Source organism: Conger conger, chromosome 9, assembly GCF_963514075.1.
Source record: "Conger conger chromosome 9, fConCon1.1, whole genome shotgun sequence".
Lineage (NCBI taxonomy): Eukaryota > Metazoa > Chordata > Actinopteri > Anguilliformes > Congridae > Conger > Conger conger.
Window position 1 is genome coordinate 7,878,770 of NC_083768.1, and position 25,596 is coordinate 7,904,365.

A 25,596-nucleotide genomic window follows, 5' to 3' on the forward strand; every position below is an offset into this window, starting at 1 on the left:
TACTATCAAGCTTTGTTCACACGCCATGAAGCTAAAGGACGACGAATAAGCGTTTACGGTAATTCGTTTGCTCACCACCACGTCCGAACTGCTCAGTATAACAATGCTAAGTACATCGCTGGTCTATTGAAGTTGTGCGGTTTGGACAGTCCAAATTGGCACCGAATACGAGTTTTGTTGTCTGTGTCAGCCTTGAAATGTCAATAGTCCGTACAATGTTGAAGTGTGACTCTTTTCAGGTGCGGTTAACCTCCATTATGGAAATATTAGCAAAGGCAGCGGTTGTACAAATCGAAAAACTCCTTGAGGAAAACTGCGCTGTTCTGCGCTTGGAAATGTACAGGTGTCAAATTGAGAATGAAAAGCTCAGAAGGAAGATCCGACTGATGGAATGCGATCTGGTGACGGCGCCGGGGTCTGGAGAAGCAGCAGGTGTAAATGAGCTGTACTCAGGTATTCATTTAAAAATATTATCATTTGAAAGAATATTTCACGAGCTGCATGCGGCGACTTAGCTACACTTTTTACTCATTGCTGTACGTATTTAATTTCTTCCGTCTACATGGAAAATGATCTGGTGTACTGTTGGGCATTATGCAATGAGACTAGTAGGCTAATGGTCGTAATTTCGCAGGGGTTTTTTTTCCCTTCAATTAAGTGTTTTCACGGTGCATGATACTAATATTTGTAAATGACGATTACTATTAGCTAGTCTGCACTCCAATATAAATATTGTATTCTGGAAAAATTTATTTACAAACGGCAATGCATCTGTATACAACTGCCTGTTTTTTAATTTACTTTTATATACATCCTTTTTAAGATGGAAATTAAGCTGTCGGACATTTCTGTCTTCCAGCAGTTACTGCATACATACTTAATAAATAGCGCAGAATTATATATATTTTTGCTGAAAACACTGAATTTGCTGAATTTTTAATTACGAACTTTATGAACTTTCAGATAATGGACAGTCTCCCCCTTCAGAGAGAGTCTTTGGGCAGGAGTGCAGCTTCAGTCCGAGGAGAGATGGAGAACCTGCAGATTTGGAAGAGGTAGAGACACCTTTACAGGCTGCAATAATGAGGTTCAAACCAGGGAGGCATAACACAAAGCAGGATTACTCAATTAGCTGGATAACTGCACGGACATATTCCAGATTTGGGAGGGTTCTGGGTGTTCAGTTGGCTATCCAGCTAACTCTGTAACCGCCTTCGTGAAACGGCAGCCTGTTGCACCAATATAGCATAAGTCTGATAGCAAGTTACTGTGTAAACTCAACAATAAATGTTACGTTTTAACTAGTTCGTTTAAAACCAAAGTTGCGTTTTTGTTCGCGTTCCCCAGTTCATACGCTACATCTTAGCTAAATTGACCGTAAATGATCCCATGAACCAAAGCATTGTCGCACAGTGACGTTTCATTACTCCGAATAATCAAGCACGTTTAAAAAACAAGTCGTTATTTGCCTCTCGTGCCCTTCTAACGTCAAGTAATATGATGTCTAAATTAGTCAACATCTGCCTTACACCTATTCTAGCTTGTGGTTGTGCACCTGGTTCTAGGGAGGAGGTGTACATTTGAAGTTATATCTTAACTCTACGTCGGACCTAAATCAGTTGGTGCAACCAGTTTTAATGAAGTTATGGCGTAAATCATAACTTCAAAGTGAATTTAGAACTAGCCTACGTTTGAACTTACCTTATTGCTACAACATTACATTACATTATTGGCATTTGGCAGACGCTCTTATCCAGAGCAACATACAACAAAGTGCAAAGTGCATACCCATAACCAGTGCAAGTGCACTGAAAGACCCTAAAGGGAAGTAACATTTCAAGTGCTAAAAGTAAAGCAAAGATAAGGACTAGGGCCAATTTGAGTAATCTGATTAATGTATTAAATTTATATCTAAAAACTGTTTTTATTCCGCACAACGCAAATATATGAACAATAAGCAGCTTATCTAGCCAAACAAAACTAGCAAAAATGTCATCCTAGTGTTGTAACAGTTAAGTAAAGACACTAGTGAGAACCAAATAAATAACAAGAATCATTTAGGGTTTACAGGGAGGTAGAGGTGGGGAGAGGTGCAGCTGGAAGAGGTGTGTCTTCAGTCTGCGCTTGAAGGTGGTCAGAGACTCTGCTGTTCTGACCTCAACGGGGAGTTCGTTCCACCACCGTGGAGCCAGAACAGACAGTAGTCGTGAGCGTGAGGTGGAAGTGCGGAGAGGGGGAGGTGCCAAGCGGCCTGTGGTGGCTGAACAAAGAGGTCTGGCAGGCGTATAGGGTCTGATGATCTTTTGGAGGTAAGCGGGGGCTGACCCCTTAACTGCTTGGAAAGCTAGCACCAATGTTTTGAATTTGATGCGAGCCATGACAGGCAGCCAGCGGAGGGAAGTCCAGATGAGCTGCTGCATTCTGGATGAGTTGGATGAGTCTGATGGCAGATGGTGGAAGGCCAGCCAGGAGAGAGTTGCAGTAGTCCAGACAGGTCAAAACCATCGCTTGGACCAAGAGCTGGGAGCAACAGGCTGCAAAGCCCAAACTTAAATGCCCAAACCTAAAGCTCAGATTTAGTATTAGTAAGATTTAGATTACTGTACTAAGTGTGAGTTGGGATCTGAGCTATATTCACAGTAATCTCTTGTCTCATCTTACAGTCTGCAAACGTGGATCAGTTCAGGACTGAACCAGTTCTTATCAAGCAGGAGAGACTGGAAGAGGACTCGTGTTACAGTGACCCACAGCCCACACCTGTAGAAGAGGAACGGGTAGCACAGCCCACACCTGTAGAAGATGGGAAGAAACCAGACACAGAGCCCACACCTGTAGGAGATCCAGAGGAGCTGAGTGAGAAGCACAGGTGTGGACACGGTGATGAGGAGCTCAGTGGACTGGAGTTTGTGGGGAAGGCAGAGCAAGAGGGAGAGCATGTAGCCCAGAGACTCAATCAGACAGGATGTGAACACAGTGCAGGAAGACTCAACAACCTGGGCTCTGAGTATGTAATGTATGAGAGAGACAGTCAGCTATGGACTTCCTTTACCCAAGAGGACAGTGACCTAGAGACTGATGATCCGGTGTGTTCTAATGCTACAGAACATTGCTCACAGAATCTGTCAATTCACACACAGCTACAACATGCTCCTGCCACCATGGAAGTCTCTGGAAACACACTGCCCTCTTTTGGGGCTTCATATGTTGAGGAGTTTGATCAGATGGGTGAGAAGCCGTCTGCTTGCAGTGAGGAGCTCAGATCAGAGGCCATTCACACACAGCAGGGTCAGTACAGAGAGAGACTTGTGCACACAGTGGAGAGAGAGAATCAGACATTACTGCCCCAGCAGCAGCAACATGGACCCTCAGTAAAACACACGAGAGGCAGTGAGAGCCCAGCCCAGCCACACTCAGGCTCTCAGTATGAGACCAGCTCTACTCTGAGTACCAGGGCTTTCAACACTGGGAAGAAGGGCAAGACTCCAAGGAGGACCGATTTCAGAGAGAAACTGTTCAGTTGTGCACACTGTGGGAAGAGTTTTGATCGCTACAGTCACCTTAAGTTACACCAGAGAAGTCACACGGGGGAGAAGCCATACAGCTGCCCTCACTGCGGAAAGCGATTCAGTCTGAGGTGCAATCTTGGCACACACCAGCGAATTCACACCGGGGAGAAACCGTTCTGTTGTGCACACTGCGGGATGTGTTTTGCCCAGAAATCGAGTCTAAAAACACACCAGAGAATTCATACAGGAGAGAGACCGTTTACCTGCAGCCAGTGTGGGAAGAGTTTCACTCAGTCAAGTAGCCTTAAAACGCACCAGAGAGTTCACAGCAAAAGTGGACTAATTTGATTCATACACTTCAGCTTTTGCATAAAAAAAAACACTGTGCTTGTAAACTCCTGTTGTCTCTAACCTGTGGTCCGTTCTGGAAAGCGGGTTTAGCAAGTTATCTGACGTGTCACTTAGCAGGTGAACTTTATTTGATTATGCTCTATAAAAGAGGGTTGGAAAATGGTTTCACCGTAAAAATAGGCTACAGTTGTGTGTGCTGCAGATCAATATGGGAATCTATTCTCCAGGCTTTACATTGTGAAAAATTATAATTAAGACTATGATTAGATGCTCTTATTTCTGAATGAGAGAGAATATCTTTGTGGACATCATCTTTTTTTTTGACATCATCTTCCTTGCTTGTGCTACTGCTGAGGTATGCTTATACAGTGCAGTTTGTTAATATTTGGACAGTGACACATTTTTTTGTTGTTTTGACTCTATACTCCAGCAAACAAACAGTAAAGTAAAACAATCGCTGTGTGGTTAAACTGCAGACAAAATTAGACATCCATATTTGGTGAACCATGTGGTAATTACAGCCCTTTTTATATGTAGTCCTCTCTAATTCCTATAGGACCGAAAGTGATTGCACAATTGCCTCAACTTAAAGCTGAAAAATCTGCACTTGTATGCCGTAATGATGGTCTCTTGTTCTGGGACATTTTTCCTGTGTGTGATTGGAAATGGCATCTTTTAAAATTGGAAATGGCTTTTAATCGTCATGATTGGGCTTAAATGGTTCAGCACGGTTGGGCTACCCGAGCTGGAGTGAGCTTTATCGGCTGATTTGGAATCCGCTGTTGTGGAGCAGAGAAATCGGGACATGCCGCATCTAGCTGAAGCAAACCAGACTAGTTTATCTTCATCATCTTGAGCCTGCTTTCTGGAACGGACCCCTGGATTACAGAGTTATCTGGATAACTGCACCGAGTAAAACCTGGAACCCCCCCCAGACCTGGAACATGGACTGAAGTAAAAAGAGCTGTTCCGGGTATTATTCAGTGCAGTTATCCAGCTAGCTGCAATCCCCCAAGATTACAGAGTTAACCGGATAACTAACTGCTTTGTGGTATACACCCCAGTTTAAACTCTTCCAGGTGTGTACATTTAATTACTGGAGTCGACCGCAGCTCACTCTAACCGGCAAGACTGGAATGCCTCCTTTCTTGTTTATTTCACCCTTACAGTGGAAGTGTAAAATAAAGTCAGTTAAACACGAATTTACAGGCAAGAAACAAATACTAAAAAAAAAAACTCTAAATAACATATTTATATTGTCAAAAATGTAGCACTTATTTTTATTTAAACTCCCAAGCAGCTTATAAAATCCTCTTTGAGGCCAAAATATTCTGGTGATTCCAATATTTTGGCTTGAATCTTGTGCGTAGCATAGACACGTTTGCCTACTTTGTCACTTTGTTGTTTTACGCGACAGCTGCTTGAACAATCTTTGGATCTGCAGGCCGGAATAGCATGTGACCACCAGTCCCCGTCTGTGGGTGTACAACTGAAGACTAATACTGTTATTAATGTTAACATATGTGTCAATAAACTTTTTATTTTTTTTTATTTTTTTTATTTTTTAATGAGATGGGGACAAACGTTTGGTGTAGCACAGGTGCACCTGAAACTGTTTTCACAAAGACGAGATAACGGTTATGAGGTTTTTCCATGAAGTTATGAAGACTCTGGTCTTCAAAATCTGTAAAAAAAAAAATGTGATATCCTGCATCTCCCAAAGGCTTTTGGAAAGTGTTTTTTTTTTTTTGTATTTGGGCAGACACAGCTGAGATCTCTGTACAAAGCAAAACACATAAGCTCATACAATACTGAACACAGAAATACATTACAAAACAAAATACCTGGGTTTCTTTAAGTCAGGGGTGCACAACTCCGGTCCTCAAGGGTCCGTCTGTATACTGCTTTTTGTTCCAACCAATTGCCGTTTTAATTTGCTGACAGCTCTATAAATTACCCTGGTTCAAGCCTGTACTTCAGCACAGTAAAATCATTAGGAAACACTTGCAGTGTGCTGCTGTAGCCGTACATACACGTCAGATAACATGATTGAGTCGATTGATTCATTAAGACCAGAAGTTGGCACAAATCCTGAAACGGATCGGCCCTTGCTGTGCATCCCTGCTTTTAAGTACATGTGTAACCTATAAAACGTAAACAGAGTCAGTACAAAGTCCTCTAGTTCACCAATTACCACCACCAGACCGCAATAATAATAAAAATACTGGCAAGCCTCGTCCAGATGACCTCATATGTCATCATTATTAAAAATAAAACGTTCTGCATATTATACAAGTGTACATCACAAAATCATAACACATGGTAACAGCTACGCACTCACATTCACACCTGGTGGTCCTTCCACAAAACAGGATTACGGAGTTCGCCAGGTCACTGCACAAAGGAAAACCCGAAACAGCAAAGCTGTGATCTGGCCAACTCCGTAATCCTGCTTTCCTGGAGGACAGCATCTGCTGCTGTGGTGGATGTGGATGTGGATGTGCCCCGCGGTCTTGGGTTCGAATCCGGACCGTGCCACACTGCTGACTTGTGGCTGGTAGCCCCGGAGATGCGCAACTGTATGCATTCAGCATTCGATTCTGCCCCCCCGTGTGAGTTCGGCGAAGGTACGCAAGGGAGGTGGCTGTAGGCTAAGCCATGCGTTTCAAATGAAAGCTGTGGCTTTGCACTGAGGTCTGAAAACTCCCGTGTGTCCTGTTTGGCGGGGACTGCTCCATGATTGGGGTTGGGGCGACAATTAGGCATTTCATAGTAGGGTGGGAATTGGATATGCATAGCCCCACTCCCAAGTTATAAAAAAAACAACAAAAAAAACAAAATAAAACACACAGGAGCCATAGACTGTGTCCTCAAAGTATGCACTACGCTTTACTTAAGCTGTTCCACCATGGCCATGCTCATGAGTCTTTGTGGAAGCATTGGAGGAGCTGTGCATCATATTTCTAGGCCCAAAATGGTCGTCTACTTCCTGCAAAGTATGCTCCACTCCCGGATATGCTCAGTGAAACCCCCAGATCATCCAGGGATTTTAAGTACACTACATTCACAGAAAATGTACAACGACAACAACGTTCTCATCCAGTGTACTGAACATGTATACTCAACAGTAGTCCCGATTCGGACATAGCCATAGCGTTAGGAGGAGGATGGGGATTGTCTTTTGGGTTGGCTGGAAGTGGCGGACAATTATTGGCTGTTGGATTTGGGGTGGAGGATGGTGATTGGCTGTTAGGTTTCTGTTGGAGGATGGTGATTGGCTGTTGGATTTGCGGTAGAGGATGGTGATTGGGTGTTGGATTTTCGGTGGAGGGCGGTGATTGGCTGTTGGGTTTCAGTTGGAGGATGGTGATTGGCTGTTGGACTTTCAGTGGAGGGCGGTGATTGGCTGTTGGATTTGCGGTAGAGGATGGTGATTGGGTGTTGGATTTTCGGTGGAGGGCGGTGATTGGCTGTTGGGTTTCAGTTGGAGGATGGTGATTGGCTGTTGGACTTTCGGCGGAGGGCGGTGATTGGCTGTTGGATTTGCGGTAGAGGATGGTGATTGGCTGTTGGGTTTCAGTTGGAGGACGGCGATTGGCTGTTGGATTTGCGGTGGAGGACGGTGATTGGGCGAGGAGGACGCTGCTGCAGGAGCACTCTAGATGAGCTGGCCCCTGGGCTGCAGCAGGATGACCTTGGGCTGGCTTTTGGGGGCCAGCACTCCCTTGTTGTTGTAGTGAAAGTAGCGCGACACCGCGTCAGAGATCTGCACGCTGCTGCCGTCCTCTTCCTCGTTCTCCTCGGCCTCGTCGTCGGGCGGGGTGGGGGCTCCGCTCCACGCGCTGCTGTAGGCCATCTTCACCGGGGGGGGCACGGAGCTCAGAGACACGGGCGCGGGGCTCACCGTCAGGGGGGAGGGGTTCTGGCTGCCGGAGGACACGATCTGAAAGAGGCCGGGGGTTGGAGGAGATTCAGTATTTTAAAAAAAACTTGCGTTATAAAACACGAAAATCACGTACACACCTGAGCTTCAGTCGTATTTAGTCTGGGGAAAAAAACCCCGATTTGGATTAAAAATCTATTTTGCAAGAGATGCATATATAACATGATGTAACATGACACTATGTATAGACAAATTACAATGAAAATTACATTACAGAAACACAAAAGTAAATATGTAAAAAATGTGCACACATACACAGACGTGCACTCACAGTAGCATTTGTGCCGTTCTATACACACACACACACACACACACACACACACACACACAGAACGTGGCATTTGTGCCATTCCGTAAACACTCACCCTGGCGTTGATGCTGTTCTGTACACACACACACACACACACACACACACACACACATACTCACCGTAGTGTTTCTGCTGTTCTGTACACACACACACACACACACACACACACACACACACACACTCACCTGGCCGTTGATGCCGTTCGGTACGTAGGCGTCTCTCTCGGCTCGGCGGAAGGAGGTGTACAGAACGGGCCTCTCTGCCCGGCCCATGGAGAGGGTGGAGTGGCTGTCTCTCTTACCCGGGGGGCCCTGGGGGAAAGGCGCTATATAAATACAGCCATACAGGCAGGCAGCTGACGGCGATATATAACAGGACGACGCTCTCTTCATGCAGTACAGTTACCCCCCCGAGCGTCATCTCACTCAGGTTCCCACGGCAACGTAAGTATGACCCCCCCGACCCTGTCTGCACTGCAGTATAAAGGTCAATGACGCTGGGTATGAATTTTAGTCAGGCTGGATGGATTATTTTTTAGTAAAAATAGTAGATATTGTAGAAACAGGCACTAGCAGTAGAGATTGCAGAGATGGAGGCACTAGCAGTAGAAATAGAGGCACAAGGAGTAGATATTGTCGAGACAAGAGGCACTACATTACATTACATTAATAGCCATTAATCCAGAGCGACGTACAGTTGATTAGACTAAGCAGGAGACGATCCTCCCCTGGAGTGATGCAGGGTTAAGGGCCTTGCTCAAGGCCCAACGGCTGTGCAGATCTTATTGTGGCTACACCGGGGATCGAACCACCAACCTTGCGGGTCCCAGGGTCTTCAACATCTACACCCCGTAGATATTGAAGAGACAGGGGCACTAGCAGTAGCTATTGTAGAGAATAGCAGTAGATAGAGTACAAATAGAAGTACTAGCAGCAGAGTACTTACCAAGAGAGAGGACGTGCTGTTCCTTACGTGGTTTTCAGATGGGAGGGGAATATGTTCCTCCATCTGAGAGAGGGAGACAAGCAGCTCGGTCAAAATCTGAGTGCTGTGCACTTGTGTACATATGTAGGTGTGTTTTATGTATGGGTGTGCGGAGGTGCATACGTGTGGTTGTGTATGTATGGGTGTGTGGAGGTGCGTACGTGTGGTTGTGTATGTATGGGTGTGTGGAGGTGTGTACGTATGGTTGTGTATGTATGGGTGTGTGGAGGTGCGTACGTGTGGTTGTGTATGTATGGGTGTGTGGAGGTGTGTACGTATGGTTGTGTATGTATGGGTGTGTGGAGGTGCGTACGTGTGGTTGTGTATGTATGGGTGTGTGGAGGTGCGTACGTGTGGTTGTGTATGTATGGGTGTGTGGAGGTGTGTACGTATGGTTGTGTATGTATGGGTGTGTGGAGGTGCGTACGTGTGGTTGTGTATGTATGGGTGTGTGGAGGTGTGTACGTATGGTTGTGTATGTATGGGTGTGTGGAGGTGTGTACGTGTGGTTGTGTATGTATGGGTGTGTGGAGGTGCGTACGTGTGGTTGTGTATGTATGGGTGTGTGGAGGTGTGTACGTGTGGTTGTGTGTATGGCTTCCACGTCTTCATTATTATTCATACCGGTGTTCGACATTCAGTGTTGATGGAGGAGAATCTCCTGATGGACGCCTGTCTGGACAGAGTGCTGTACTCCTCCCTGAGGGGGAGAGGGAGAGAGAGAGAGAGAGAGAGAGAGATGCATAAACAGAGGATATGAGTGTTTGGGGTCTTGGGGTGTGTTTGGTGGTGCATTTTGGGGATGTGTTTGGTGGTGTGTTTGGGGTTTTGGGGTGTGTTTGGTGGTGTGTTTTGGGGTGTGTTTGGGGTTTTGGGGTGTGTTTGGCGGTGTGTTTTGGGGTGTGTTTGGGGTTTTGGGGTGTGTTTGGGGTTTTGGGGTGTGTTTTGGGGTGTGTTTGGGGTTTTGGGGTGTGTTTGGTGGTGCGTTTTGGGGTGTGTTTGGCAGTGTGTTTTGGGGTGTGTTTGGGGTTTTGGGGTGTGTTTGGTGGTGGGTTTTGGGGTGTGTTTGGGGTTTTTCGGGTGTGTTTGGTGGTGTGTTTTGGGGTGTGTTTGGGGTTTTGGGGTGTGTTTGGTGGTGCGTTTTGGGGTGTGTTTGGGGTTTTGGGGTGTGTTTGGTGGTGGGTTTTGGGGTGTGTTTGGGGTTTTTCGGGTGTGTTTGGTGGTGTGTTTTGGGGTGTGTTTGGGGTTTTGGGGTTTTGGGGTGTGTTTGGTGGTGTGTTTGGGGTTTTGGGGGTGTGTTTGGTGGTGTGTTTGGGGTTTTGGGGTGTGTTTGGGGTTTTGGGGGTGTGTTTGGGGTGTGTTTGGGGTTTTGGTGGTGTGTTTTGGGGTGTGTTTGGGGTTTTGGGGGTGTGTTTGGTGGTGTGTTTGGGGTTTTGGGTTGTGTTTGGGGTTTTGGGGGTGTGTTTTGGGGTGTGTTTGGTGGTGTTTTTTGGGGTGTGTTTGGGGTTTTGGGGGTGTGTTTGGGGTTTTGGGGGTGTGTTTGGGGTTAGACACTCACAGTTTCTCGCTCAGCTCCTTCTCCAGCTTGCGGCTTTTGCGCTTGTGGTAGCACGTCACTGTCACCATGGAGACCACCAGGATTAGCACCAGCGCCCCGATAGCCCCGCCCAAAATGGGCATCATGCCTTCGAGAGTGGACGCCTGACGTGCAGTTCCTGAACGAGAGAGGCGTGTAACCACACAAGACACACACACAGCTATGTCAGCAATGCCGTTCTTACACCAGGCCGTTATAGACCAGGACAGCCTCAAGGAGCAGCTCCTGCAGTGGAACATCTGTCCACCGAGTCACAGAAATCACCGTCAAATAGACTGCTACAGTTTGTAGTCCGAAAACCCGGAAGAGACTTGGCACTTTTGAGCCATGGGTTCCGTTGGCAGATTTGCCATGCTTTTATCCCATAGGGATTTTGACTTGGAGGTCTGTGGTTAACATACGCTCAAGAGGGTTTCTGTTAATATCGTAACCACAAATGTCTAAGCTGTTATGTGCTTTAAAAAGGTAAGTTGCTAACAAGCTGCTATACTGAAACTACAACCGTAATGTCGCCTACAGGCAGGCTTGTATGAAACAAGACATAACAGCATAGACACACACGTTTGAGATATTAGTGGATGTAATTTACCTCGTGAGAACAAAATGTGAAGCTCTCTTAAGCTTAAGCTGATGTTAACCATAGACCTTATATTCGGTAGAAATCTAAATCTAAACCTTGACGGACCACCGAGGCACGGAACGCAACGGCGGAAGAAACTGCCGTTTTTTTTTAACTGACCTTAAAAACGACGTCATGGCCGTGACACCCTAAAGGGGAGGAGTTTGCGCCCCCTTACCTTGCAGCAGGATTTCAGCCTCAGCCTTCATAGCGCCCACGCTGTTTCTGGCCTCGCATTCGTACACGCCCGCGTCACTCACAGCGAGGGGCCGGCCGAACCGCAGAGTCCCGCCCTCCGCGGTCACGTCGTCAGGCAAGGCCCCGCCCCTCCTATTGAACACAGTTCAGGTTAGGCCCCGCCCCTCCTATAGAACACAGTTAGGGTTAGGCCCCGCCCCTCCTATAGAACACAGTTAGGGTTAGGCCCCGCCCCTCCTATAGAACACAGTTAGGGTTAGGCCCCGCCCCTCCTATAGAACACAGTTAGGGTTAGCCCCCGCCCCTCCTATAGAACACAGGGTTAGGCCTCGCCCCTTCTACAGAACACAATGCAACTTCACGGAGTACTACACGGCACATTACACATTGAAATACACAAGTCTGACACACATACACACTCACACACACACACACACACATTAACATACACAAGTCTGACACACATACACACATACACACTCACGCGCGCGCGCACGCGCACACGCGCACACACACACACACACACACACACACACACACAAAGATACAGACATCTGTCTGATCCACACATTAACACACACATACACCTGCATGGACGTGCGTGCACACACACACACACACACACACACACACACACACACACCTCCCATGGGGCCAGAAGCAGCTCTGAGCTTTTATGCATGTGAACTGCAAGTTCCACACAGTGATATGCAAAGGAGAAAGAGGCAGGGCGTGATATGTAAATGATCTGTCCTGGAGTGCATCCTCTTTACATTTCAGTGTTCAGTTTTACTGCTACTTTATTCAAACATTTTCTTGCACATGCGCACAAACACATACACGCACGCACGCACGCACACACATGCGCACGCACACACACGGACACACACATATACACACGCACACACATGCACACACATGGACACACACGCACACACACATATACACACGCACGCACACACATACGCACACACGCACACACACATATACACACGCGCATGCACACACATGCACGCACACACACATATACACACGCGCATGCACACACACACACACACATATACATACGCACGCACACACATGCACACACAAGGACACACACACACACACACAGGCACACACATGCACACACACGGACGCACAAACACACACACGCACATGCATACACAAATTGTCCGCCCCAGTGTTGGGTTTAATATAAACCATGTATAAATTACCCTGTAAAAATAACAAAATAATTATGTGTAGTATCATTTATTTTTGACAACAAAACTCCGTATAGAAATAATGTTTTCATTCATGTGACGTAGGCTACAAGTGCTGCTACAAGTCCCACTTAGCCACCCATCAACCACCCCAATTTGCTCATCCACCTGACCCGTCTCAAGCAAACAGAGTCTTTTGCACGCCTTAACTATAAAAAGCAGACAGTGTGAAGGTGCCCATGTTTATGTGCACAGGAGATAGAGCATCACACAGAAAGCCTGTCCCTGGCAGTCATCCGGCTGCTGCATCTACAAACTCACTCTTGTTTCCTCACGCTCTTTTGATGAAGAGTTCTTCGGTGTAGAACTGTTTGTTAGAAACCAAATGACGCATTCTGCAGTAACTGACGTTATTACGGATGCAAACATAATAGATTACACTATGCGAGTCTTGTCTGTAAAAGCAGTCGAGCTGCAGAACGGTGTTGAATACCTAATTCAAATATGATTGGCGGACTGGGATGCCCCAGGGGAAAGCTGGTGCAGAGGGACTTACACACGTCACCACTGAAATTTAAGGTGCCACCACAGGCACAGAGCAGCGTATACAACATTCAGTGCTACTGCAGCCAAAATATGAAAGGTTTCGTTCCACATTCATTACTAAGCAAAACACGAAACGTAAATGAAATACGGGCCTCCTTTTTAATGGGTTAGTGCTCTGTTTCTGGAACTCAAAAAAAAACTTAATTTCCAGCCATGCATACATATAAATGCAAACACACAGAGCACATAGTACACAGAGTTATCCAAGCCACTCAAAAACACACAGAAACATGCACGAACACGCACACACACCCACACAAATACACAAACAGGTGTGTATTTACACAAGTAAAAAATAAAATGGAGTCAGGTGATACCTAGACCAGGTGAAGTTCTCTGGCTTGGGGTTCCCTCCACTCTCACACCTGAGAGACGCTCCCTCATAACCCACCACCCAGTTGTGATCGTACCCTTTCACCGTAGGGTTTGGAGGATCTGTTCAACACACACAACAGAAAACAGATAAACACACTGTGTAACAGCAGGGATCTCGCACTTCCTGGAATTGTTTTATGCAGTGGAAGTGGAGACACAAATTCACTGTAAAACTATATTGAAAGCAGCACAAACTCACAGTGTTAAAAGCAGCACAAACACAGTGTTAAAAGGAGCACAAACACAGTGTTAAAAGCAGCACAGACTCAGTGTTAAAAGCAGCACAAACTCAGTGTTGAAAGCAGCACAAGCTCACAGTGTTAAATGCAGCACAAACACAGTGTTAAATGCAGCACAAACACAGTGTTAAATGCAGCACAAACACAGTGTTAAAAGCAGCACAAACTCAGTGTTAAATGCAGCACAAACTAAGTGTTAAAAGCAGCACAAACTAAGTGTTAAAAGCAGCACAAACTAAGTGTTAAATGCAGCACAAACACAGTGTTAAAAGCAGCACAAACTCAGTGTTGAAAGTAGCACAAACTCACAGTGTTGAAAGCAGCACAAACTCAGTGTTAAAAGCAGCAGAAACTCAGTGTTGAAAGCAGCACAAACACAGTGTTAAAAGCAGCACAAACTCAGTGTTAAATGCAGCACAAACTAAGTGTTAAAAGCAGCACAAACTAAGTGTTAAATGCAGCACAAACACAGTGTTAAAAGCAGCACAAACTCAGTGTTGAAAGTAGCACAAACTCACAGTGTTGAAAGCAGCACAAACTCAGTGTTAAAAGCAGCAGAAACTCAGTGTTGAAAGCAGCACAAACTCAGTGTTAGAAGCAGCACAAACACAGTGTTAAGAGCAGCACAAACTCAGTGTTGAAAGCAGCACAAACTCAGTGTTGAAAGCAGCACAAACTCAGTGTTGAAAGCAGCACAAACTCACAGTGTTGAAAGCAGCAGAAACGCAGTGTTGAAAGCAGCACAAACTCAGTGTTAATAGCAGCACACAAACAGTATTGAAAGCAGCACAAACGCACAGTGTTGAAACACAATGTTAAAAGCGGTACAAACACGCTGTTAAAAGCGGCACAAACACGCTGTTAAAAGCGGCACAAACACGCTGTTAAAAGCGGCACAGACGCACGGCGGCGCCGGGCCAAACGCGGGGCGGCCGGCAGGCGCGGACTCACAGCGCACCACCAGACGGTTGCTGAGCCGGCGCGGTCGCCCCAGCGACGGGTGCCACACCAGGCAGTCGAGCGCCCGGCCGTTCATGCTGCGCAGCGGGTGCAGGGAGAAGTAGGTGGAGACCAGCCCGTCCTCCGACGTGCGGTTGTGCCATTTCCCGGGCAGCTCCGTGTCCCAGGAGAGGCGGGGGGAGGGGCGGGCCATGGCGCGGCAGGTGGCGGCCAGGCCGAAGGCCTGCCCCTCCACCAGCTCCACCGGATCCAGGCTGCCGATGGGCGTGGCTGTCGCAGACAAGGAACGCAGTCGGATTAAACCCCTGCTGCTAAATTGCTGATTAGATTTGAGAGTTTTCAAAGTGAGTGGTGGGGGGCGGGGGGTGGGGGGGCTGCAGGCAAACACATAATAGGGGGGTAAGTGTTCAAGGAAAAAGGCACAACATAGGGAGGGGGGGAGGGGTCTTAAAGAAATTCTACTACAAATGGGGGCACCAAAAATGTTTAGATTTTTACCAGATTAGGTATAATTCTTGATAGATATACTATACATTATAACTGTGATCGAAATGATTGCGGCGTTGTCGACTGTTAATGTCGGTGATGTCGATGGACGGGTGGAAGAGCAGTGCGGTGGACCGGGCTTACTCCAGACGGTGAGTGACAGCTTTCTCTCGAAGTTTCCCGAGGGGAAGGTGGAGATGAGACAGGTGTAGACCGCCTCGTCCGACACCTCCGTGTTCTGGATGATCAGCGCCGAGTCTGCCATGGGGTTGTTGTTCTCGAAATGCAGTCGCTCAGAAAACTTCCCAAACACTGAGAGAGAAAACAACGCCCCTTGCCCGTGAGCATTCAGTGCTACTACAGCCAAAACATGAAAGGTTTGTCCCACATTCATTACTAAGCAAAACACGAAACGTAAATGAAATACGGGTTTCCTCAGTGCCACTGCTGTTCCATACAAAATGGCGTCTATCTGGGAGCATGAACGCGAGGATAAATACGAACACTCCACCGCCAGAAATTTCTATTCCGTCAAAGCAACAAGATAATGGCAAAAATAGCTTGAAGGTATTCCAGTACAGCGGTGAAAAACACTGCTCTCTGAATAGCCAAATAAGCAAGAGGACTTCCTTTGTAATCATATCATGCCATTCTACTGTCAATATCTGCAACTAAATATGGAACAAGTCCCCCTGTATGCATGTGGCTGGCCCCTTCAGCTGCAGCCAGTTGACTAATTAACTGATAGACAATGATGTTCAGCCACCCAAAAAGAATAAAAGGTGGAAGTTTCTGCTGTTAGGAAAGACACATTTGAAGATTTGAAGGCACTGGTTTAAGTACTGTGTTTTTGAGACTACTTTTTCATTTTGGACTTTGGTTTAGTGGCAATTTAGGTTTCCGGTCCATGGACCATGGTTGGGCCACAACAATGCATATACAATCATCTTCGCATTACTTTTACACATAGAGAGGTCCCTTTCAAGATTTGGTGGTCATTTATTGTCTCGGAACAATCCGATTGAGAAATATAAACACAAATAGGAAGTGGGGGTAGGCGTAGCTTCGCGCTCAACTGGCTGTGAGTAGAGGACAGTACAAGCTTTCCAACGGTGTATGGCAGGGCTATCCAAACCTCTTCCTGGAGATCTACCGTCCTGTAGGTTTTCACGTCAACCCTACTTTGGCACACCTGATACTACTACTAATACCTACTAAGTAGCTCAATGAGATCTGAAGCTGTTGAATGAGGTGTGGCTTTGTTAGGGTTGGCGTGAAAACCTACAAGACGGTAGATATCCAGGAACAGGGTTGGGCAGCCCTGGTGTATGGTATGCCTAATTGTAAACTAATAACAGCCACTGCAGCGTAAGCAGGTTGAATGCTGGCTTTACACCGCATAGGACATTCAAGCTAACATTGAACATTTTAACAATTACAGGCACTCGAGTCGCAATTGTTGCTTTCTCTGGATTCGGGAAGATTTTGCTCTTATTCTGCCGAGGCACCTGGATGGCAAAAGCAAATTCTAGCCTTGCTGACATGGGTTTGGGGGGGTGAGTCAGAAGAAGAAGATGAAGTATGAAGTCTAGGAGACTACCTGCTGGATGATGGATGTACGCGTTAGATCTTTTGGCACTAAAGCAGGGAAAAACCTGAAAATGTCTACTCTAACACAATTCAGATTTCGCAATCACAGACTTTCAGATTTTTCCAATGTTGTATTTGCGATTTTCATAATAGTCATTATGAAAAAAGTTGTATCGTCATTCAAAAATGAAAAAGAAAAATCTATATTTGATTGCATCAGCCCCACTTGGTGTATGACTTCCAAACGTCCAAGCCTAGTGGGTATTTTGGTTAGGAACAGCCACAAGGAAAATGAAGTCAAATAGATAATTTATTCAAAACTTATACAATGCCAAATTTGGGTCCATCCAGACAACTGCCCAAAAGTTTTGTATATTCAACCAAGCAGTTGGTAAGCTAGAAAGTTCAAAACGTTATGTTCCTCAAAATGTATAATAGGCTTATAATAATAATAATAATGACTTGTCAAAATAATTCAATTGATACTCTAATGCCTTTGCATGTTTTGATCGGTTCAAACAGGACCTCAGTTTACAGGAACATTTACTTATAAGTCACATCAGAAATCCATAAAAATGCATGTTCAAAAAAAGTCCATTAAATGACAAATGTTTCTTCGGTAGGTGTTCAAGTTGTGTGGAAAACGGTTTGTAAAATATCTAGTTTCATATACATATGCTTATATTAATATTTTTATTTATACATTATTTTATATCAATGTTAAAAAACTTCACCTAAATACATAAATGCAAAATATGTTTTGATCATTGTTTTACACCAAAGACATTTTCAATGTGACTTGTAAAGGTCCAGTTGGAAAGACCTACAGTGGTGTGAAAAAGTGTTTGCCCCCCTTCCTGATTTCTTTTTTTAACTTTTTTTTTTTTTTTTGCATGTTTGTCACACTTAAATGTTTCAGATCATCAAATAAATTTCAATATTAGTCAAAGACAACACAAGTAAACACAAAATGCAGTTTTTAAATGAAGGTTTTTATTATTAAGGGAGAAAAAAAATCCAAACCGACATGGCCCTGTGTGAAAAAGTGATTGCCCCCTAAACCTAATAACTGGTTGGGCCACCCTTAGCAGCAACAACTGCAATCAAGCGTTTGCGATAACTTGCAATGAGTCTCTTACAGCACTGTGGAGGAAGTCTGGCCCCACTCATCTTTGCAGAATTGTTGTAATTCAGCCACATTGGAGGGTTTTCGAGCATGGACCACCTTTTTAAGGTCATGCCACAGCATCTCAATAGGATTCAGGTCAGGACTTTGACTAGGCCACTCCAAAGTCTTCATTTTGTTTTTCTTCAGCCATTCAGAGGTGGACTTGCTGGTGTGTTTTGGATCATTGTCCTGCTGCAGAACCCAAGTTCGATTCAGTTTGAGGTCACAAATAGATGGCCAGACATTCTCCTTCAGGATTTTTTGGTAGACAGCAGAATTCATGGTTCCATTTATCACAGCAAGTCTTCCAGGTGCTGAAGCAGCAAAACAGCCCCAGACCATCACACTGCCACCACCATATTTTACTGTTGGTATGATGTTCTTTTTCTGAAATGTGGTGTTACTTTTACGCCAGATGTAATGGGACACACACCTTCCAAAAAGTTCAACTTTTGTCTCGTCTGACCACAGAGTATTTTCCCAAAAGTCTTGGGGAACTTCAAGATGTTTTCTGGCAAAATTGAGACGAGCCTTAATGTACTTTTTGCTCAGCAGTGGTTTTCATCTTGGAACTCTGCCATGCAGGCCATTTTTGCCCAGTCTCTTTCTTATGGTGGAGTCATGAACACTGACCTTAACTGAGGCAGGTGAGGCCTGCAGTTCTTTGGATGTTGTTGTGGGGTCTTTTGTGACCTCTTGGATGAGTCGTTGCTGCGCTCTTGGGGTAATTTTGGTCGGCAGGCCACTACTGGGAAGGTTCACCACTGTTCCATGTTTTCACCATTTGTGGATAATGGCTCTCACTGTTGTTCGCTGGAGTCCCAAAGCTTTAGAAATGGCTTTATAACCTTTTCCAGACTGATAGATCTCAATTACTTTCTTTCTCATTTGTTCCTGAATTTCTTTAGATCTCTGCATGATGTCTAGCTTTTGAGGATCATTTGGTCTACTTCACTTTGTCAGGCAGGTCCTATTTAAGTGATTTATTGATTGAGAACAGGTGTGGCAGTAATCAGGCCTGGGTGTGGCTAGAGAAATTGAACACAGGTTTGATAAACCACAGTTATGTTTTAACAGGGGGGGCAATCACTTTTTCACACAGGGCCATGTAGGTTTGGATTTTTTTTCTCCCTTAATAATAAAAACCTTCATTTAAAAACTGCATTTTGTGTTTACTTGTGTTGTCTTTGACTAATATTTAAATTTGTTTGATGATCTGAAACATTTAAGTGTGACAAACATGCAAAAAAATAAGAAATCAGGAAGGGGGCAAACCCTTTTTCACACCACTGTATTATGCATTTTGAAGAACATAAAGTTCTTCTTAATTTTGTTCATAAACTTTTTACCTTACCATCTACTCGGTTGAATAATGAACACGTTTTAGTCATTGTCTGGCCAGACCCAACTTTGGCTTTTTATAATTTTTTTATTAATTATCCATTTGACTTAATTTTCCTTGTGGCTGTTCTTAAAGGTACTATAGGTAAGATGTCTGTGTTAAAACATTGTTATAAGACCACTGTAAATCCCTTCCTATCATTGAAAAAGGCTCACTGACATGTTGACTCACCCTCTGCCTGCATTTATAGTCCTTAAATTCGGGTTTCAAAATATGCAGTTAACGGGCCGGCACTCTATAGCAAAACATTGTATAGCTGTACAATTATTCAAGTTCATTGGTTGAAAATTAGTTCCAACTGCCACAGCCAATGGCGTTTCAACGTCAACGCGTTCAGGGGAGGGATAAACAGTGTTGTGGTTTGAGCGTGTGTGTTGCTGCAATTCCTCTCTTGACTGTTACAAGTCAGAAACTACCTATTGTACCTTTAACCAAAATATCTGCTCATCTTAGAAGTTTGGAAATCATACACCAAGTGGTGCTGATGTAGTAAGCCATCACATATTGAGAATTATTTTTTGCCAAGCTTCATAATGTCATCAGAGTACATTTCCCTGCTTTAATGCCAAAGATATCACACAAACCCCAATTTCCATTTCCGCGAGTTGTATTTATTTTACATTATTTTTCAATGTCAATGTTTAATCTTAAACCATCACAAGGGGCATAAATATAATTGTATTCATTTTCAGAGTGATTTTGGACAGGTTTTCAGACACCAAAATATTTTAAGACCCTATACTGATGAAAAGAATTCCAAACTTCCACAAATTTGTAGAACTGCATCGATACCTAAATTATTATTAAAATAAACAACATTTCTCAAATCGCTGCAATGCTCAGCTCTCAAAGTAGAAAACTGCACAAATTGGGCAAGGGCTGCCAAATTTGTGTGAAGTTGTGTGAGATATCCATGTGAAGGTATAGCTGTGTGGGGTACCAGTATTAACATGTGCCTGTGTGAGGTTATGGTGTACTTGTGTTAAGGTGTACCTGTGTGTGAGATTAAGGCGTACCTGTCTGTGAGGTTAAGGCATACCTGTGTGAGAGTTACCATGTAAAGGTGTGTTACCTGGCTGGCCCTGTGTGAGGTAACCATGTTAAGGTGTGTTACCTGTGTGTGAGGTAACAGTGTTCAGGTGTGTTACCTGCGTGAGAGGTAACCATGTTAAGGTGTGTTACCTGTGTGTGAGGTAACCACGTTAAGGTGTGTTACCTGCATGTGAGGTAACCATGTTAAGGTGTGTTACCTGTGTGTGAGGTAACAGTGTCCAGGTGTGTTACCTGCGTGTGAGGTAACCATGTTAAGGCGTGTTACCTGTGTGTGAGGTAACCATGTTAAGGTGTGTTACCTGTGTGTGAGGTAACAGTGTTCAGGTGTGTTACCTGCGTGAGAGGTAACCATGTTAAGGTGTGTTACCTGTGTGTGAGGTAACCACGTTAAGGTGTGTTACCTGCATGTGAGGTAACCATGTTAAGGTGTGTTACCCGTGTGTGAGGTAACAGTGTCCAGGTGTTTTACCTGCGTGTGAGGTAACCATGTTAAGGCGTGTTACCTGTGTGTGAGGTAACCATGTCAAGGTGTGTTACCTGTGTGTGAGGTAACAGTGTTCAGGTGTGTTACCTGTGTGAGAGGTAACCATGTTAAGGTGTGTTACCTGTGTGTGAGGTAACAGTGTTCAGGTGTGTTACCTGTGTGTGAGGTAACAGTGTCCAGGTGTGTTACCTGTGTGTGAGGTAACAGTGTTCAGGTGTGTTACCTGTGTGTGAGGTAACAGTGTTCAGGTATGTTACCTGTGTGTGAGGTAACAGTGTCCAGGTGTGTTACCTGTGTGTGAGGTAACAGTGTCCAGGTGTGTTACCTGTGTGTGAGGTAACAGTGTTCAGGTGTGTTACCTGTGTGTGAGGTAACAGTGTTCAGGTGTGTTACCTGGCTGGCCCTGGGTGTGATGCGCAGTGATGAGCTGCTCCTTGACTCCGCCGGGCCGCTCCCGGACCCAGCTCACCTGCACGACCTGTCCGTCCTCCACCTGGAACTTGCAGGGCAGCCGGGTCCTCTCCTCCGAGATGGAGCGCAGAGAGAAGGAGGGAGGGGGCTCCACAAAGTCCCCCTGCACACTCAGCACTGGGAGGGCGGGGGCGGACAGGGCAATATACGTCAAAGAAATTTGGTTGCATCTCCATATCAGGCACATAAACAGACACGTTTAACAGCAAACTGATTTTATAAACGACAGGTGAGGACCTGACGCAAGATGATAACATCATATTCAGTAATGACCGGATCAGATATCATCCCAGTGACACAGTCTGCGTAGTAACTGACAATTCCAATAAGTGCAATTAATTATTCAGTAGCTTGCCTGAGGATGGGACAAATAATTTTTTTGCCTCTATTCTGAAGCTTAGCTGAAGCTAAGCAGCCATACCATCATGTACCCTTCTCATGTCAAAGTTCTGAAGCTAAGCAGCCACACCACCCTGTACCCTTCTCATGACTAACTGCTGAAGCTAAGCAGCCATACTACCCTGTACCCTTCGCATGGATAACTGCTGAAGCTAAGCAGCTATACCACCCTGTACCCTTCTTATGTAAAAGTGCTGAAGCTAAGCAGCCGTACCACCCTGTACTCTTCTCATGGATAACTGCTGAAGCTAAGCAGCTATACCACCCTGTACCCTTCTTATGTAAAAGTGCTGAAGCTAAGCAGCCGTACCACCCTGTACTCTTCTCATGGATAACTGCTGAAGCTAAGCAGCTATACAACCCTGTACCCTTCTTATGTAAAAGTGCTGAAGCTAAGCGGCCATACTACCCTGTACCCTTCTTATGTAAAAGTGCTGAAGCTAAGCAGGTGTGGGCTTTTGGTCCCTCTGGACCAAACAGAAAACCCAATGCCCCAGAATTACATTATTACATTACATGCCATTTGGCTGACGCTTTTATCCAAAGCAACTTACAGTTGATTTAGACTAAGCAGGAGACAATCCTCCCCTGGAGCAATGCAGGGTTAAGGGCCTTGCTCAATGGCCCAACGGCTGTGCGGATCTTATTGTGGCTACACCGGGGATCGAACCACTGACCTTGCGGGTCCCAGTCATGTACCTTAACCACTACGCTACAGGCCGCCCAGCTTAGGAGGTGCTGTCCTTCAGATGAGACATCACGTCCTGACTCATTGTGGTCCCATGGGAATGAATAATAACCCCAGTGTGTGAATTCCCACAAAACAGACTGTTTACACCCATCTACTTAATCACCCATCCGTCACCTAGTGCTGTAGGTTACACAATCACTTCCCGTCTGACACTCTTTGATCACCAAGGTGAACGGAGTTCTACCTGGTTAAATTAAGGTTGAAGCAAAACAAGTTGAAGCATTACATTTACATTTTTTTAAAAATAGCCATATCCGACTTGCACTGAGCTACTGTTTTCGGGGTACTACGTGCCTGTACCGTATGAGGCTGCACTGCATCTCAATGAACATGCATCACGGTCAAGTTCATTTTTCATAATGGAGAACCTCTGATTTCATTGCTGGAAAACATTAAAACATTTCAACTTAAAGAGGGTGGCATAGCTTTCGATTTAAAATCCTGGATGTCTTGCCAAAGAATAAAGCCTGACTATGACTAGCTGTATATTCTCAGGACACTAGAAAGTCTAATTTGTTCCAGTATGTTTACAAACAACCTCTGCATTGTGAAATACACCTTGGTTCTTAAGTCACATAAACAGTCCGTCTCTGCTAGAACAGTACTGTAAAACCTGGGCCCTGGCAGTTTACCCATAAAAGACACTAAAATATAATAGTTTGTAACAAATGGAAAACATAGGCAAAATGATACATAGACACAGACATACTGTCGACACTTTAATGCTCACACTCACACACAAAAACACGGCCTTGTCCTCACACACACACACACACACATTCCTGCCTGCCTTCTTGCACACACTCTTAAGTACAGCGGGGTCAGTGCCTGCAGATCAGCTGTGTCTAGAGGAGTGTAATAACCAGGCCCCGTTTGAGCAAAGGGCTCAATTTAAGGGCTTAAATACGACGGCCCTGCGCCTCCACAAACTGCTGGGTACGAACGCACCTGCAGCTCACTGGCCCTGAGAGCGTAATATTAACTGTGAGAGGTGACACTCGATAATAAACTACCTGTGCACAGACAGTGTGCCTGAGTGCCTGAGACCTGATCAGCACTGCTATGTTTTCATCTGTGAAGCCCTGCCGGGCAGGCTACCATCTTAATTACCTCGTATTTGGAATGATCTGTGAAAAAAACTTTTGAATTAAAATAATTTCAGAACCCAATGTTGAATCTTATTGATTTTGATCTTAATCACTTTAATTTTCGTTTTCATTATTGTTTACTTGAAAGTTTTATTGCCGTTATGTTTCAAATGTTTGAAAAATGTTTTTAGGAATTTTTCTTTTTTTTTTTCTCCCTCACCTGGTGTTCCTATGTTTGCGATTGAAAAATTAATAATAAAAATAGGTCCTCTGTTGATAAAAAATATCTGACATGTTTCCATCTTTCCAATTTTATCTCAAGTGTGTGTTTACAGCCATTTTTCCTTGCCTCAAGCTCCCACAGCTCATTAAAAATGTATTGCCAATAATGTCTGTTAGATGTCAGTAATGTGACTTTGTATAACACAGCCGAGCAGGACATGGTTTTAAACACCATATAGGTCACAACATACAATAAAAATAATCAACAGGTTTTGCTGGTTATGGTGATTTTCGTTAACTGAGAGATAGTAGTTGAACATTAAGACCGAAATTAAGTTTGAGATTAACCTATCCATGTTACATAGCCAAATTACTAATTTGTATATTTTTTTCACAGGAATTTTACAGGGATGTTAGTCACGACCCGTGTTTTGTCCCTCCCTTATGAGCCAGAACAATATGGCATGGGTCTGTCTGTACTATCCTCTGCGCGTCTGTATTGCATGTATGTGCCGTTTGCCTCTGTCCTATGCCTGCGTCGTCTGTCTGTGCCGCAGACAGTACGCCTACTGCATGTCTAACACACGGCAAAACAGGACCAACCGGTTTCTTCTTTTTTTTAACAAAGTGAACAAAAACACACCTTGAGAGGGTTTTCTGTAACAACTGATATCACATTTACATCCCCCCCAAGAGCGCAGCTCGAACTCTAGACATGACATTTAATGAAACTTGTAGTATGAGAGTTAGCAACGGAGGTTCTACGGTTCAGCAATGCCAATGGCTTAACTTTTGGGTTAAATGTCGTCCACCCCCGACATACACGCCAACCAGCAAAAACAACATCTCATTCTGTTCAAACCGTAGCCGGGCCCCCGTGTTCTTACCGAAATACTGGAGCGCTAGAAGCAAAAGTCCCGTTCCCAAAAGGCGACTCGCCATGCCTCGCCGGCCCATGAGCTCCGCTCCGACACAGCTCGTCTCAGTTCAGCGGAGCGCAGGTGTGCTCAGTGCTATCGTAGAGCTTTCTCCCCAGTTTAGATCCAGTTCAAAACAATCTCGACTTGACTCGGGGAAACGGTATATCCAGTCCTCGAGCTAGACGGACGCGATCGGGCAAAATCGGGACAGCAATCCGTTACTGGACAGTCGGCGAACCTGTGCCGAAGTTCTCCAATAATTCGATTTGTTTTTTTGGTTTACTTGTTTTCTTTATTGCGCAAACTCAACCCAGCCCATCCGTTTCTCTTGGCAGTAACGATTAAACAAGATCGCATAACTTGTAATTCCAGTTTCGCACACGCGTCATTAATAAGGCAACTACGGCGGAAAGCATTTCAGGCGACTGTAAAATGTCGCCTTCTTGACAGACGAGACGGACTTTAAAATCAGAGTTTCTACAAAGAAAGTTTAAATAACATAAAAAAAAAAACACGAGGTTAGAGTTTGAAAAGTGACCCCATTTTCATCAAGTCCCGCGGCAAACAAGCTGTATATATTTAAAAAGAAACAACATAAAAATAAATCAAAACAATAGGTGAAAATCGACTCATTCCCTCCGCTAAGCCGCCATGCTCCAAACGCTTTTC

General features: G+C 44.9%; 2 protein-coding genes across 3 annotated transcripts; one reads left to right on the forward strand and one right to left on the reverse strand.

The window, feature by feature from the left end:
• Positions 1–48: 48 nt before the first annotated feature.
• Positions 49–5,404, forward strand: LOC133136982 (zinc finger protein 235-like). Its single transcript, XM_061254910.1, has 3 exons — positions 49–453; positions 964–1,055; positions 2,664–5,404. The coding sequence occupies exons 1-3, from the start codon at positions 198–200 to the stop codon at positions 3,852–3,854; spliced, it is 1,539 nt and encodes a 512-aa protein (XP_061110894.1). The 5' UTR covers positions 49–197; the 3' UTR covers positions 3,855–5,404.
• LOC133136970 (nectin-4-like) lies at positions 4,977–25,596 on the reverse strand. 2 transcript variants are annotated; one of them, XM_061254880.1, is made up of 11 exons: positions 24,895–25,596; positions 21,470–21,664; positions 15,524–15,691; positions 14,885–15,163; positions 13,637–13,754; positions 11,489–11,640; positions 10,653–10,809; positions 9,719–9,794; positions 9,056–9,118; positions 8,296–8,421; positions 4,977–7,800 (listed from the first exon to the last, which is right to left on the reverse strand). In XM_061254880.1, the coding sequence occupies exons 1-11, from the start codon at positions 24,962–24,964 to the stop codon at positions 7,516–7,518; spliced, it is 1,689 nt and encodes a 562-aa protein (XP_061110864.1). In that variant the 5' UTR covers positions 24,965–25,596; the 3' UTR covers positions 4,977–7,515. The 2 variants fall into 2 exon arrangements, with proteins under 2 accessions (XP_061110864.1, XP_061110865.1); XM_061254881.1 differs by lacking the exon at positions 14,885–15,163.